The sequence below is a fragment of the Phocoena sinus genome, chromosome 9, assembly GCF_008692025.1.
Source record: "Phocoena sinus isolate mPhoSin1 chromosome 9, mPhoSin1.pri, whole genome shotgun sequence".
Classification (NCBI taxonomy): domain Eukaryota; kingdom Metazoa; phylum Chordata; class Mammalia; order Artiodactyla; family Phocoenidae; genus Phocoena; species Phocoena sinus.
The window spans coordinates 14,457,400-14,473,805 of record NC_045771.1 but is presented as its reverse complement, the minus strand read 5'-3'; the positions used below and the strand labels follow the sequence as shown (position 1 = coordinate 14,473,805).

General features: G+C 36.0%; 1 protein-coding gene across 21 annotated transcripts in view; it reads left to right on the top strand.

The window, feature by feature from the left end:
* Window positions 1-15,967, top strand: part of LOC116759035 (putative RNA-binding protein Luc7-like 2) — a 57,168-nt gene extending 41,201 nt beyond the window's left edge. For 19 of the 21 annotated variants that reach the window (XM_032642262.1, XM_032642270.1, XM_032642258.1 and 16 more), the window contains 5 exons: window positions 3,493-3,669; window positions 5,082-5,173; window positions 7,335-7,364; window positions 10,860-11,051; window positions 14,684-15,967. In XM_032642262.1, coding sequence (XP_032498153.1) covers window positions 3,493-3,669; window positions 5,082-5,173; window positions 7,335-7,364; window positions 10,860-11,051; window positions 14,684-14,861 — 669 coding nt within the window. In that variant the 3' untranslated portion in view covers window positions 14,862-15,967. Of the gene's footprint in view, window positions 1-3,492; window positions 3,670-5,081; window positions 5,174-7,334; window positions 7,365-10,859 lie in introns of all 21 variants that reach the window. The other 2 variants (XR_004351342.1, XM_032642278.1) reach the window with 2 other exon arrangements.
* The last annotated feature ends 439 nt before the right edge of the window (window positions 15,968-16,406 follow it).

The following is a 16,406-nucleotide window of genomic DNA, read 5'->3' as shown; positions in this document are numbered from 1 at the left end:
TTATTGAAGTATAGTTTATTTACAATGTGTTAATTTCTGCTCTGTAGCAAAGTGACTCAGTTACACATATGTATTGTTTTCTATTGTGTTTTATCACAGGATATTGAATACAGTTCCCTGTGCTCTACAGTAGGACCTTGTTGTTTATGCATCCTACGTATACTAGTTTGCACTTGCTAATCCCAAGCTCCCAATCCTCCCTCCCCACACCCCTTAGATCATTGATTTTAGACCATTTAATGCTGTAAGTTTTCTTCTAAGCACGATGGTAGCTTAGAAGGTATGAAACAGATTTTCATATATTGTGTTTTTATTTTCATTCATTTCTAAATATTTGCTAATATTGCTTTGTGATTTCTTTTTTGACTTGTGGGTTTTGAAGGCATGTGTTTAGTTTTTACATATTTGGATTTGTTTTATTGTTTGTTCTTTTCAGATTTTTTCTGTTAATTTTAATTCAATTCTGTTGTGGTCAGAGAACATGTGTGTGATTTCTGTTTTCTTCAATATGTCAATACTTGTTTTGTGGCCCTGCATATGGTCTGTCTTGGTGAACTTTCCATCTGTACTTGAGAAGAATGATATTCTGCCTTGTTAAATGGAGTGTTCTATAAATGTCAATCGAGTCAAGGTAGTTAATAGATTTTTTTCAAGTCTTCTGTATCCTATTGAGTTTTCTGCCTATGAGAGGAGTGTTGAAGTCTCTATAGTTGTGGATTTGTTTATTTATGCTTTTCATTTTGTCAGTTTTTGTTTTATTTTGAAGCTCTGTTATTAGGCTAATAGACATTTAGGAGTGTTGTATCTTTTGATTAATTTAACCCTTTATTATTTTGACATGTCCTTCTCTGTCCCTGTTAATGTCCCTTGTTTTGAAATCTCCTTTATCTTACGTTAATAAAAGACTCTCCAGCTTTCTTCATAAGTTAAGTTGTGTACTATAAACCCTAGAGAAACCACTGGAGGGGAGAAAAGAGTTATAACTAATAGTAGCAATAAAATGGAATCCTAAAAAATACTTAATCCAAAAGAAAGGCAGGAGAAAAGGAACAAACAACAGATTGGACATATAGAAAATAAATAGTGGGATGGTAGACTTAAACCCAGTGTACCAATAATTACATTAAATGTAAATGGTCTCAACAATCCAATTAAAAAGCAGAGATTGTGAGACTAGATTTAAAACAAAACAAAACAACAACAAAAAACCCCCACAAGACTTAGCTATATACTAGCTACAAGAAACCCACTCTAAATAGAAAGACACAGATTAAAGGTTCTAGGCTGGGAAAAGATATACCAAGTAGCCATTCTAGATAGCTTTAATGTCTTAATATTAGGATTTCTTGAAATGTAGTTAATATCAATCCAGAAAATAAATACTATGAATTTTAAAATGCACAAAGTATTTTATAGCTAGTTTATTTCCCCAGAAGACTCTTGGGTAATGAAGCCAGCAGTCATTATTACTTTCCTTCCATATATTGGAGTTTTCATAAAACTTCATATATATACACCTGGTGATTTACTAGTATTACCCAGTAGCTCAATATTGTTAGCCTGTTATGTATTATCAGTTGATTTTTACTTAGGACAGTGCATTAAATTGTTTACTTTGCTATTATAGATTGTGTTCAACTGTACGTAATAGGAAACTTAACTTACAATGACTGAACCAAAGAAGGGTTTTGTTTTTCTCATCTAATAAATACTTGAGGTTAGGAAGCCTGGGGCTGGTACAGTAGCTCCATGATGCCATCTAGCATACAAGCTACTTCTAACTTTAAGTTCAGCCATCCTTACGATGTGGATTCATCTTTATGCTTATCAGTTTGTGGTAGCACTATGGCCACTAAGCCTAAAGCCTTTCCTCTATGCGTAAGTAGAAAGAGGAGGAGTAACAAGGCACAAAAGTTGAGTTGACTCGTCTTGTGTGTTGTGTTTTCAGTTTTCCTTTTTAAAATTTTTTTATTTTGAAATATTTTAAGAAAAGTTAACACATCGTGTGAAGAATTCCCCTATGTCCTTCACCCAGACTCTTCAACATTTTACCACATTTGCTGTATCATTTTCTTCCTACATGAGTGTGTGTGTGTATTTTAACTGTTTGACAATAAGTTATAAATATGCTGCCTCTTTATCCCTAGATACTTCAATGTGTATTTCTTAAAAACAAGGATATTTTATTATATAATCACAGTACAGTTATCTGAATTAAGAAGTAACATTGATACAGTACTATTAATTAATCTGAAGACTTTGTTCAGTTTTTGCCAGTTGTCCCAATGATGTTCGTTTTGAGAAAAGAAAAATTTTTTTGTTTAAGATCCAGTCCAGGATCACGTATTGCATTTAGTTATGTTTCTCTAGAGTCTAATATAATCTGGTACCTCAGTCTTTGTTTTACATGATCTTGACAGTCTTGAAAAGTATAGGCTAGTTATTCTGTAAAATGTCCTTCACTTTGGATTTGTCTAATATTTCTTTCTCATTAGATTTTTGAGAGGAATACCACTGAAATAATGCTACAGCCTTATCAAAAGGCATGTGTTAGTGGTTTGTTCATTTCTGGTGATGTTACCTATTTTTCCACTGTGAAGTTACTGTGTTTCCCTTTTGTAATTAATAAGTGTCTTGGTATTGACATTGTAAGTATTCTGTTTTCCATTGCTTCTTGATCCACGGGTTATAGCAGCTGTTGATGATTTTCGTCTGAATCTGTTGACTCCTTTTTAAAGAACTTTCCTGTAGATTCTGTCAAGCAGTGTCCACTTATATCTCCTTAGCAAAAGCTACATGGAAGCTTGGAAATGTAATGTTTTTAGCTGGCCATGATGCTGCCTTAAACAGAAATCAGAATCCTGTTAATAAGGAAAAAGAGTAGAGTGGATATGCAAATCCACTAATATTTATTATTTCATTAATGAACTTAATATAAATAAAATGATTTGAGTACAAGTCATCTTAATCTCCATAAGACACCTTTCATCTTTGTCTTTAGAGCTACTCTGTTTGATGGGAAGTCTTATCATTTGTATGCCCTGTCTGCATTTACATAGGGGGGAAATGATATGTGGGCAGTAAGGCAGTGGAAGGAAGCTGTAGTAGTATGGAAGACATGCAGTCCTTTTCCCCAAGCATGAGCGACTGCTGCTTCCTTGATCCTTCACTGAGGTATACTTTTGGGGTTGCTACATCTCATTTTTAACGAAAATTATAGAAAACAGAACATTGAGAAAGCCTTTTAAGAAAGTTGTATCATGTTACTGTTATGGTACTTCTTGACAAAAGAGGCTCTGATCTTTCATTTCCAGTGGAGAAGTCCCGAGGACAGAGGATTGGGGTAATGGGGAATCTGTAATATTCGTGACAAAATAGTCATGCTTTTGTGTGTTCATTAGAAACATTTTTGGTATAAACATAGTGTATTTTGTGTAATTGTATGATTTTAATGCAGTTTATATGAACGTTGTTTCTGTCACTTTTGTTTAGGAAGTTTATCGGAATTCTATGCCAGCTTCCAGTTTCCAGCAGCAGAAACTTCGAGTCTGTGAAGTTTGCTCTGCCTATTTAGGTCTTCATGATAATGACAGACGACTGGCTGATCATTTTGGGGGTAAACTGCACCTGGGATTTATTGAAATAAGAGAGAAGCTTGAAGAATTAAAGGTACATTGGTAAATTAATATCCCTCACTTTATCCAATATAGCCACTCATTCTTTTTGATCTGTGTAAGTTGTCTTTTTGTGTAGTATTCTTGATTGTGATTCAAGACTATTCTTAACTGTGATTCTGTTAACAATTCATACTGAATAGTGTAGGATTGTAAATGGAAATACCAGCTTGTTTAATGGATGATATCTGAGAAACAGACTTTAAAAATCCTCTTACTCTGGGAGGAGGTACTATTTTGTCTTGGATACGATGTTGAATTAGGGAGGAACCTTGCAAACTGGGTTCTAAAATAATGCCTAAAATTTCCAGTGATACTTTCTTTTTTTAATAAAACGAATAGTAATTTAGTATGATGTTTACTTTAAAGGAAGATTGAAAAAATGATCCAATATTTATTTGAAATATTTTGCAGTTCACTAAATAGCAAACTGGTAGGACCTCTAGTTTTATGCTTTTGCCCCCATTTCAGAAAGGACTTAGAAACCAATTTTTTAAAAAGGACAATCACTGTCGCTTAAATATATAGGCTGTTGTGAGAAAGGCAACACAGCTCTTACTCGTCTGCTGAGTTCTGAGAAGATAAGCAAACAAAAAAAAAGGTTATTTCTAAAGAGGTGAACATAAGCAGAGTCAATGGAAAGGATCAATTTACTTTTCAACAATCTGATGTGGCTAGTTTTTTTTAAAAATGGTGGCACTGTAGCATTTTGTCATGAACTGAGGACTGTCTCAAAGATGGGAAACACTGGGAAGTGACTTTTTGTGCAGTTATCACTGAAATTAACCCAGGATCCATAGATGGACATTTAAAATAATGTGGAATCAGAATCACCTAGACACGTCTCCATATTTGTAGTTAACTGTGAGCTCGTCTCAGTATTTGGAGTAGCTAGGATGACCTTGGGTAAAGTTTTTGAATTTACAAAAAGAGTTTCACTATAGCAAATGATTGTTTGGATTGAAGTTAAAACTCAAAAATGGTACCTAATTGGGAACCTTTGCAAATATAGACCTAGCAACAGAACTGTTTAGCATTTCACTGGTACTTTTTAAAAGCAGCAGCCTCCGGATTGTAACTAGAAGTCGACAGAAGACATTTCTATATTGGAAATCTTTAAAGAGTTTAGAATTCAGAAGACGTTAAGAGGAGAAAAATCTCGTGAAAGTGACTTTGAAATATTAAGAAGTCATGGAGAAACATGAAATTTTATATGGAAGGGGGGAAAGAGTTTGGAAACCAGACTTGTAAGCTTAATGATTATACCTGGCAAAACTTCAAAATGAATTCTTATTAAAAACTTTTTAATGTTAGATATGGTAAAGTTTAGGATAATGCTCACTAAGAATGGGCCCAGTAAATAATGCTTCTCATTTAGTATTATTTGAACTGTCATTGTTTTTTAAGAGAGTTGTAGCTGAGAAGCAGGAGAAAAGAAACCAGGAACGCCTGAAAAGAAGAGAAGAAAGGGAGAGAGAAGAAAGGGAGAAGCTGAGGAGGTATGGAGTAATTGAAGTTGAACATCCCCGGTTCTAAAAAGAGATGTGATTATACAAGGTTGTAGATGTTAATAAATCTGGACATGAGAAATTTTTGTTTACTCTTAAAAATATTACCATGTGAAACAATGTTTATTCAAGTATGTTAACTTACGGCTGTTTAAGTTAAGGAGATTTCCTTCAAAATGTATGGAAGAGGGAATAATGATTGCTTCACATCTGTATGTTCAGTAAGATATATAACAAGGCCCTTTTCTAGCCCTCTGATTTTCATAATGGGCTAGCTTTGTACCAGGCTGGCATGGAACTATTTTATGATATATACTTGTTGATAGAAGGTTTGGGTATTTTTTTGTCCGCTTCTTTCATTGATTATTTTACATTGTACTTCGATTCTGTATTTCTTCAGTTTAGGAGCTATAAACTGTTAAAATTTTTATTCGTTTATTAATAGCTAAATGTGCACCATTCTTTTTATATTGACATTAGTTGATAAAATCATATTCTTCATATTTAGAATGTTTACATGTTCTGGGTCACTTTTACCCATTGGCAGCAAGTTGTGTGGCATCATGTTTATAAATTCAGCAATTTTCAGATGGGAGGGGTATGCCACAAAACATTTACCTGTAGTTCTAACTTAATAGTGTTCCCTTAATTGTATTACGTATCTCTGAAATTTAAATACCTTCTCTTCAGCAGATGTCCCTAAATTAATTAATATCTTTGACAATACAGGACTAGGTTATGTCAGCTTCTTTCAAGCTTTGATCCTGTTACACTCAGTCTATTTCAAGACGTTTAAACTGACTTCATTTGTGTTACATGGCTTGTAACAGGTAATCTTTTTGCACTGTAATGACAAAACAAAACAAAGCTACATATGGACATGTTCCTGTTTAGAGGAACTGCTGTCCTTCTTCCGTTGATATATATGTTCTTCATTTACTGGTAAATTTTACCTCAGAGCTTTATCTCTGTTCTCTTTTGTGTATACTAAGTTTCTGTGGAAATATTGCCCAGTGTTGTAATATTTAAGACAATATGAATGGTATTTGAAATCTCAGTTTAAGCTAAAATTCAACAGAATATAGTGCCACTAGTATAAACTATTGAACTGAGGTGATAGTCAAATGAGAAACAAAATTATTTGCAGGACTACATTTTCACATATGTAAAGTTAATGAGAAAGTACATCACATCTTACTCCTTTAATGACAAATGGCAAATTGCCTTTAACATTAGTTATAAAATGTTAACACTGTTTCAGAAATGGACCTAAGTATGGAAGATGAGGAAATTACTAGTAAGTAGAAAATGACACACAAAATGGGATTCCACCTATGGTATTGCAAAGGATAATGATAAAAGTTACTGTCACTTGATGCTTATTATGTGTCAGCCACTGCACTAAGAATTTACCTATATTCATCTAATACTTGAAAGCCCCCTGTGAAATTGTTATTACTATCCCTCTTTTGCAAATGACAGACTAAGCTGAGGGAAGATACATAATCTGCCCAGGCCACATAGATAGTGAGTGATGGAAACAGTTAAGATTTACATCAGGCTGAATCCGAAGTCATGCTGCAACCATGGTATATATTCTCCACCAAAAACCCCCTGTGACTGACTTCCTAGTAACCGTAACGTTAGCTATTACTATCCGTTGAGCTTTAATTATGTGCTAGGAAATATGAAGAGTACTTTATATAAGAGTATTGTGTGTCATATTAAGAAACATTGTATGATTGAATTGAGTGTTCTAGGGATTATAGTGTGAGGTGATAATTACAAAGTATTGTCTCACAGATCAGAAATTTTATTCTGTTCCCAGAGGGAAAGAAGAAATGACAGAGATAAAAATAACGAATTTTTTCCAGGCTAGGAGGTGGTTTTTGGAGATTTAGTGAGTTGTGTTGTGTTTTAGTCTTCTAAGAGCATATTCTTTTTTTCAGAGCCAGGTAGCCTAGTTAAGGGGTATGCCAAAGTGGGGAAGTCTGTAAAGTTTGTGGTGCCTTTTGGAAAAATTTGTGTACATACATACAAGCCTTATATTTATAAAACTAATATAAAAATTAGAAATGTAATTTTAACAGTACATTGTACCTTTTCTTCCTTTTTCATAGTTTTCTAAAAATAGATTTTTTTTTTTTTTTAGGTCTCGATCACATAGCAAGAATCCTAAAAGGTAGGTATTATACAAGATAAGTTGTGAAGCTGTGTTTTCCAAAGGTAGTTTTTATAGATTAAATATCTTTCTTAAGATGAATGAGAATTAATTAGTTACTCTTAATTCTTTTGTAGCTCACATTTGAGCAGTGTCATTTGAGAAGTTGGTCAGAAGATACTCATGAGCTACAGTTTAGTTTTATCAGAGTAAAATCACAAAGTGCCCTGGAGTTATAGAGAAAGCTAAAAATATTTCAGAATATTTTATTAAAATCTTCTTTAGAAGCTCAGAGTAAACATGTGACGGGATTTATTTTTAAAAATCAGTTTGGGTCGCACATGTAAGAAACACATGCTGAGAGGTTGTACCTGTTCAAAATATAAGTAGTTGGATACATTTTGAATGAGGGAATCCATGGTGAGTTAATTAAGGGGGAAATGAAAATGTTTGTTTGCACCCAATCTAGACTTTGAGTTTATTACTTCTCCCCTTGTACAGTGATCCCAAAAAGCTTTAAAGGGGCATTTTTTAAATGCCCCTTTAAATAGAAAGAGGACAAGATAACACTTTGTTTTGACCTTCGGCACTAATACTTGTGGGCTTTGAAGCTTTTTTTTTTTTAATACAGTTTTTGACAATTTTTCTCTTTCTAAGGTGAGGAAACATGGTGCACTTCATCCTTCTTAGTTCTTCACTTGCTGTTCTCTCATTCCTGTTTTGAGCCTTTCTTTTTTTTTTTTTTTTTTTTTTTTTTTTTTAATAAATTTATTTTTGGCTGGGTTGGGTCTTCGTTGCTGCGCGCGGGCTACTCTTCGTTGTGATGTGCGGGCTTCTCATTGTGGTGGCTTCTCTTTGTTGCCGAGCACGGGCTCTAGGCGTGTGGGCTTCAGTAGTTGTGGCCCGCGGGCTCAGTAGTTGTGGCTCTTGGGCTCTAGAGCGCAGGCTCAGTAGTTGTGGCGCACGGGCTTAGTTGCTCGGCAGCATGTGGGAACTTCCCAGACCAGGGCTCGAACCCGTGTCCCCTGCATTGGCAGGTGGATTCTTAACCACTGCGTCACCAGGGAAGTCCCCTGAGCCTTTCTCAAATGAGTCCATGCCTACGCAGAGTGCCCTTTCTCATTTTTTTCAAATCCTACCATTCCTTATTCAAATCACATCTTCTTTTTTGAAACCTTCCGAGTATTCTTGACTCTGAAGAGTGACTGTTTCCCAAGAACTTTTTCCCTGTAAACTAGAGCATTTGTTGTTATGAAAGAAAAACCTTATGTTTCTATTAGATGTCCCTTACTACTTTTTAGCATCTTTCAGTGGTATTTCTGCTTTAAAACACTAAAAAACTAAGGCATGAAACAGGACCAGTTGTGTCAGCTAACTTATATTGTTGTTGAGTTTTTCAATCCAGGATGAGAAGTAGAAATATTAAATGACGATACTGTTCTTTTTTACCAGTTGCTTAATGCAAGCTTCTCCCTTTGTTGAAGAGAGATTTAAACTCTTTGTACATAGAACATCTTTAGATACTCAGGCCAGAAATTTAATTTCTATTACTCTAGTCCAAGCCACTTCTTACCTCACTATTTACAATAGCCTCTTAAGCAATTTCTTAATTTCTGTTTCTGTCATCCACTTTCCTTCGCCTCAGTCTGTTTTTCACACATCGGCCAGAATGAGTTCTTTAAAAAGTGAAATAAATCATATCAGCCCTGTCTTCAGACCCTCTAAAGGTCTTCCATTTCATTCACAGAAGTTGAAATCCTCACCATGGCTTTACAGCGTGCCCTCGGGGAGTGACAGTTTATTTCTTGTCTCAGCATGTTTATTAATAGCTCCCCCTTTCCCTCTGTATAATTTGATGTTGAGAGCATCCTGGTTTGAGTGACCAAGTACTTGGTCATCCTGCTTGTTTAGACTCCTGATATTACTCTGCCTTGCTAATTTCATTGCATCCAAAAGGGTTTCTTCTATTCTTTTGACATGTTGAACTTTCTCTCACCTTAGGGCCTTTGCACCCATGTTCCCTCTACCTGAAGCAGTCTTCTCTGAGCTGGCTGATGAGCTGATTTCCTTACTTAATTTCATCTTTGCTTAAATGTGATTTTATAAGAAAAGCCTTTCCTGCCTATTGGATACAAAAGATGACCACCTCCTTTTGTTCTACATTTTTACCCTTCTTTATTCCCTGACCTATCTTTATTTACTGCCTACGTATCTGTGTAGGCCTCGTTCCGGAGTATAAGCTCCCTGAGGTTAAGGACTGGATTTGCTGCTCAGTCTCCCCAGTTCCTAGAGCAGCGCAGTAGGCACCCAGTAAATGGTGTTACTAGACAACTAGTAAAATGAAATTACGCCCTGGGAGAAATAATTTGTTATAATAGCTCAAAGTGAGTGATAAAAGAAAATATCATTTGATAAAACTTGTATGGAATGAATTTTATCTTTTCCCTCTTTTTCTTTTCAGAAATATTTAATTGTGAAAGTACTCTACTTAGCTGTGGTTGTTACATCGTCTGAATAATGTGCTTTTGAACTTACTCTTCTCATAATTTGATTAAATACCTCATTCTTTAAAGTGACTTAAAATTTTTAAAAGAGCTTTACTGAGGTTTAATTTATACTCCATACCATAAGTTTACCCATTTAAGTGTGCTGGTTAATGACTTTCAGTAAATTTAAAGTTGTACAGCTGTCACAACCCAGTTTAGAATGTTCCCATCACTTTGAAAGTGGCTGTTAACAAAATTCATACCTTTCTTCCCCGTTGTTTTCCCTCAAATGTTTTACATCCTCTATATATGCCATCCTCATCCTGGCCGCAGACACAATACACAAGTTAGTTTTGTGACCCAGCGGAGGCTACAGAAGTATTTTTCCTTCTCTGTACACCTACAAAAAGTAAATACTTTTTTTTTTTTTTGCAGTTAAAGTTCTCTAAAATGATTTATGCATGTTAATTTTTTCCTCCCAAATAAATTATGTACTACTTGAATAGAGAACTGTCTTAACTGTTTTGATTACACTGACAAGGCACATTGTGGGCATTTAAACTTATTTCAATGGTCATATAACCTTTTCAATTTAGCAAGTTAGTAACTTTATCCTAAACAATATTCTTTATCACGTGTCTCCTTTCTGTCCATGTTCACTAGGTACATACTTTGTTTCTAAAGTGTACTAAAAATCTTGGAAGTTTAAATGAAATTGTCCTTAAAGCATCTAGATAATACAACCCCTGGCATGTAGTAGTGTTACAGATTGTTTCCTTCGTAAAAAATATTACTGATGTAAATTTATACAACACTGATTGACCTCTGAGAACTACTGTTTAATTTTTATTTCAAAATTCTAGTATGTAGTTATTAATATACCAGCAATTCATTTTAGCATAGATTTAGCTGATTTGAAATAGTATTGGCGTTAAATAAAGCTACTGAGGGATAGTTTCTCTTTAAAGAGGAGGCTTTAGTAAAGAGAAGTGTAGTGCCAACAAAGCTAAAAACTAACTATCTTTTGTAGATCCAGGTCCAGAGAGCATCGCAGACATAGGTCTCGCTCCATGTCACGGGAACGGAAAAGGAGAACTCGATCCAAATCCCGGGAGAAACGCCATCGCCACAGGTCCCGCTCCAGCAGCCGTAGTCGCAGCCGCAGCCACCAGAGAAGTGGGCACAGTTCTAGAGACAGGAGCAGAGAGCGATCCAGGAGGAGGTACTGAGGTCCATAGGAGGATATGGAACTACCTTTACAGTTTAGACTTGGAATACTGGTGGTTTGAACTTGGCATCTGCTAATTTGTACACATTTGTGTGTGAGTGTATAACATTTTTTTCCCTGAATATATGGGTAGTTCAGAAAGAATATACTTATGAGCAAGAGTAAGAAATTGGAACCAATATGTGCAGAGGTTATTGCTTTTCTCTGCTTAGTGTGTCTTGGGAAAAAGTACTTTATGGGCAAATAATTTTAGGTACCAGTACTGTTAGAGCGCTTTTCCAGTATGTATTGGTGAATTAGGGACTCTGAGAAGTCCTTTCATTAAGAGTTGTCTGACTTACTGTTTTCTGAACTTCTTTGAGCTGGTGTACTTTTTCAGAGCAGACATTCAGTATATTTTTGTTTTTTCTGCACTATAGATATGCATTGTTATATACAGTTAGTTGGGCAGGGCAGGTTCAGAATTTTAAAGGAAGTTTAGACGTCATTGGCATGAAAATTCAAAACGTGCAAGGAGAGCAGACCCAGGGTGAGGTATGTTTTAAGGACTTGAATATCTAATCAGGACAAAGGATTAGAATGTGGTGGAGCCTTAAGCACTCATGGTCTGTATAGACCAAGCTCCCCAAACTTCTCAGGTCCCATTATGGCCCTAAGCCAGGTCATTTCTATGGAACAGAAACATTTTTTGAGTGCCTAGTATCTACTAATCTTAAGTTTTCTGTGGATTACTCCACATAAAGTCCGTGATAAATTTTTAACAGCTTTCTGCAGATTTTGTTTTTTTTGCCCCCTCAGCTAGCCATTCCCCGAAACGGCTCACAAACTGCGTTGGATATAATAGGCTCTTTTATTTATTCCTTATATTCTTGCCTTGTTCCAAGTAGGTTCCCTCCCCCACCCCCAGCTTTACTGAGGCATAATTGACAAAGTAAGTTGTAAGACATGTACAGTGGGCATCGTGGTAATTTGCTCTACATATACATTGTGAAAGGATTCCTTCCATCTAGTTAATTAACACCTCCATCACCTCACATATATTTTTATTGTTTTTGGTGAGAACATTTAAGTTCCACTCTTAGAAAACCAAGTAGTTCTTCAGGAGACTTTAAATCAGTAATAATTGTATACCTTCTACTGTATTAAAAAAAATAAGTATAATGTAGTTGAGCAGCTTTATTCAAGTGAGTTAGGACACAGGCCTAATAACATCTTTGACAATAATGAGCACTGACAAAGTGCTAAACTGGATATCAGTAAATAATACGGGAGCTTAGATGAGGGAAGTACCAGAGTAACAACCAACAACAACAATGGCTGCAGGGAATAGCCTAAAACCCAGAGTGGGTGTAATCCGACTGATAAAACCAGGTGGGAAATATTCTGGGTATTATAGGCAAATGCAGAGAATGAGCAGGGAATTGATGAGGGCAGAGCTGCGCATGGTGTGAATTCTAGGCCACTTATCTCATTCTTAAAACTAGGCATACAGTACAGTGTCCAGAACAATACACTTAAAACATTCTTCAGGAATCTTACCTGCACTGTAAATTTTAAGAATCATCTTGCCGGTTGATAGGTCTCGATAATTTCTCTTGTCAGCTTGGCTACCTGTCATTTTTTCTGATGTCTCTGAACTCTTAAATGTCGTTTTTGGTGGTAGGGATGGAGAGATGGGCATGAAGTCTCCTCTTCTGGAACCTAGTCCCTAAGGTTTCCTCTGTTAGTTAAGACATATAGGAAATTTTTCCACCATACCACCTGACATCCCTCATCTAGTATTTTCAGCATGTTGTTAATAAAGAGGATTATTTTTGTAAAATTATTTCTGTTCCCAAGAGCACTTCTAATCTTGATACTCAAATTACTTTTTCAAAGCAATATTTTGTTTTTTGCCAAAAATTAGCAGACAGTTGCTACTACCATCTACAGTTACTGTATAAAAGAGAATATCAAGTTATTCCTACATAGTAGTTGAGTTTAAATTTCAAGGTAAGCCCCAGTTAAAGGTCTTTTATAACTTGCCATTCTCCTGCTCCAGCTGTGAGATACTGGTCTCCAATATAAGTAGATTCTCCTTGTGGCCTTTCCGGGTAACAGTTAGCCTTGGTAAATGAGGACCGTTTGCATTTTTCTGCTGCGTTCAGACACATACAGTGCAGACTTCAGAGTCAGACTACTTGGATGAAAGTGGCCTTGGCCAAATTATCTAATTACCCCTCCTGTCTTTCCTTATCTACTTAGTAGAAGGGTGCCTGCTTCGTCAGGATATTGATAGTTTGAGTGAAATACTGAGTGAAAACTGCTTCTGTAATAAGGACACTGTAATCTCTGGCAGAATACTAGTTGATACTTAGAGTTTGTTCTTATTTCTCTGGGACTTACCAGCAATGCGTGTCCTTATTCTTAGGCATCGTCTCAGTCGTCTCTCTTCATGTTCCATTCCTACAAAGACACGGATAGGAATGTGCACTCTATGATTTAACACATCATTTTAAAATCAAGCTTATTAAAACCTTAATTAAGTAGAATGCCAGAAACGGACATTTACTCTTTCAATCTTTTTGGTTTAATTCTTTTTAACTGTATTTCTAAAACTGGGTAGTACTTTTTCCCCTGCCTTAGAAGTTGAAAGTATTACTTAATCAGACCTCAGATCCTAATTCTGCATGTGGGTTAAGTGAGAGAATTATGTAAAAGTACCATGTCACCCGTGAAGAAGCAAATAAATGTAATATGTTACTGATTTATTCTAGATGTTGAAGGTATAGAAGATTCCATATTAATTCTGATCCCCTAATGTCCTTTGGGTTTCCTTTTGATTGAATCTCTGGTATGAGCTTATTACCTTTCTTCTTGACTTGGGTATGGGAATGGAAAGGTGGTATTAAACAGTTACAGTTAATCAAGGTTTATTACAGTGTGATCATCTTTCTCTGTATTTTTTTCTGTCGGTTGAATGAGCTAACTCCGCAGGAATAAGGCAGAGTTTTAAATAATAAATGGTTGCTCAAAGCCATATCATTGAGTAGTTCTCTTACCTGAGTGTTGGCACACTGTTGCCTGCAGGCCAGATGTGGCTCCACAGCCTGTTTTTATACAGCCAGGGAGCTATGGATGATGGTTTTTATATTAAGGGGTTGACAAAAAGAAAAGGAAGAGTATACCACACTCACATGACCTGCAACACCTAAAATATTTATCCCTCTGGGCAGACAGCAAAGAGGAGAGGGTTCCTGACCCCTGTCCTAAGCCACTGATTTCCATCTGATTGGGAATCTACATTCTATTGTATATTCTTAAAACATTGGATAACATCTTTACGGTATTGTCTAGATATTATTTTTATATTAATTAATTGTTTGCTGTGAACTGGAGAAGCTTTAGGGTTGCCTCGAAGATCATGAGAATGTCCTGTAAGTCATTTTGGCTTATGGTTTTTGACCCTTAGCTGTTTGTCTTCATCCATCTCCTTGTTTTAGTACCCTTGTCAAATACAGTAGTGCTCTCTTCTTGGATGCATTCTGTATAGCTTCAGCTAATCAGTACCTTAATATTTATCCGATTCTTTCATTTGGATTTTGGGTTTCCCAACACATTTTGCTCCTCAAATTAATATTTTTCAGATCCTCAAAAGAGAGATTCAGAGAACAAGACTTAGCATCACGTGACAGAGACAGGAATTCAAGAGACAGATCACCTCGTGACAGAGATCGAAAAGATAAGAAGCGGTCCTATGAGAGCGCTAATGGCAGATCAGAAGACAGGAGGAGCTCTGAAGAGCGCGAAGCAGGGGAGATATAATTAGCTGTGTACATATCCTCAATCCTTAAGCTTCCTCTGGAGTTACATACTATTGTTTAGTTTACAGCTGTTCAGGGTGACACAGTGAGCAGTTCCAGACACCGATCCAGCTAGGCTTAGGTGTATAGCATCTAACTCGATCTGAACTTGTTTTCTTTGATGAAGCCTAAAACTACATCCATAGTTTCTGGTGAACTTGTAATACACTTCTGAAAGTACAGTTTTATATAATAAGATGCTGATGTCTTTATTCTTTCTAGTAGGAGTGATAGTGAATGAATTGTGTTACTTGCCTTGGGATTTTTTGAACATTTGTAAAATGCTGTCTTCCTTTCTCGTCCAAAAAAACAGAAACATCGGGAATTTCTTTTTAATCCTTCTTCCTTTGACTCCGTATCCCCTGATACCTCTACCCTCTAACTGTAAGAGAAAGGGGTGCAGGGAAGCAATATAACTTCTGTTCTAAGGTTCTAGTCCCATTATTAATTACTAGCTGATTACAGTTCAGAACATTTATACTGGAATGTGTGCTGGAGAAATTTAAAGTACCGGGAGTTTTGTTTGTCTAACGGTGCCTATTTTAGAGTGGGAGGTTGAACAGCTGTTGCATTACATGCTTTGCTTTTTTATTGAAATTTTGAAATCAAACATGTCTTGATTTTTCTGTTCTATTGAATAGCTACGTTCAGGATGTTTTGAGACGGGGGGTGGGGGCAGGGACTCTTTCATAAGCACTTCTTGTTTTATTTTGTGTGTGCGGAGTATAAAGATTACACCCTTATTGTAAAAAATAATAAAATGAAAATCACCACCACCATTAAACTGTAACTTGTCTAGTAAATTGTCACTAGAACTACTTGCTGTGGCCATTTCTATTCTGTTACTAGTAGTGCCTTACTGTGCAAGGCACCAAAGGAAATAAATATATACTTACAGATGCAAGATGAACTGTTGCTCCACCTGGGCCCTTGCTGGCTATATTCCAGCTACTTCAGGACTGTAACAACCACTGTAGAGAAGGACCAGACCTGCAGAAGAAATTGAGTTTGTTTTGTTTTTCTTCACATTGAGCAAATTGAAATAAAAACATGGTGTAACCAGTGTAATGAGACTAAGGATTTCTGCATTGAAAAGCTATATACCCACTCGTGTTTAAACAGTAGTTAAAACTTGAGATTCTTGAAAAACAAGAATATAATGAAATAAGGGTCTGTGAGTGAGTATAGTTAAGATCCTTTCAAGGACTATTTCTATCTTTAGTTCCGTAAGTTTTAACAAATTTGATGTGACAGGAACGTAAGCCTCAGAAACTGAAACTAATCATTTTAAGTGACATCAGATTTACATCTAAAGGGGACAAACCTCACGTTCCCAGTTTACCAAGTTGTGCCTCATTAAATGAGGTTTTCCTGCCATATTTGGTTCCACACATTTAGTTCATACGAAGTTTTATCGCAGACCCAGCTGCATCAGTACCCATTTATTTTTGGTTGCTCAGAAATTGTTATCTCCTTTGTTCCTAGTGGTCTGTGCTGTTCTCTTCAA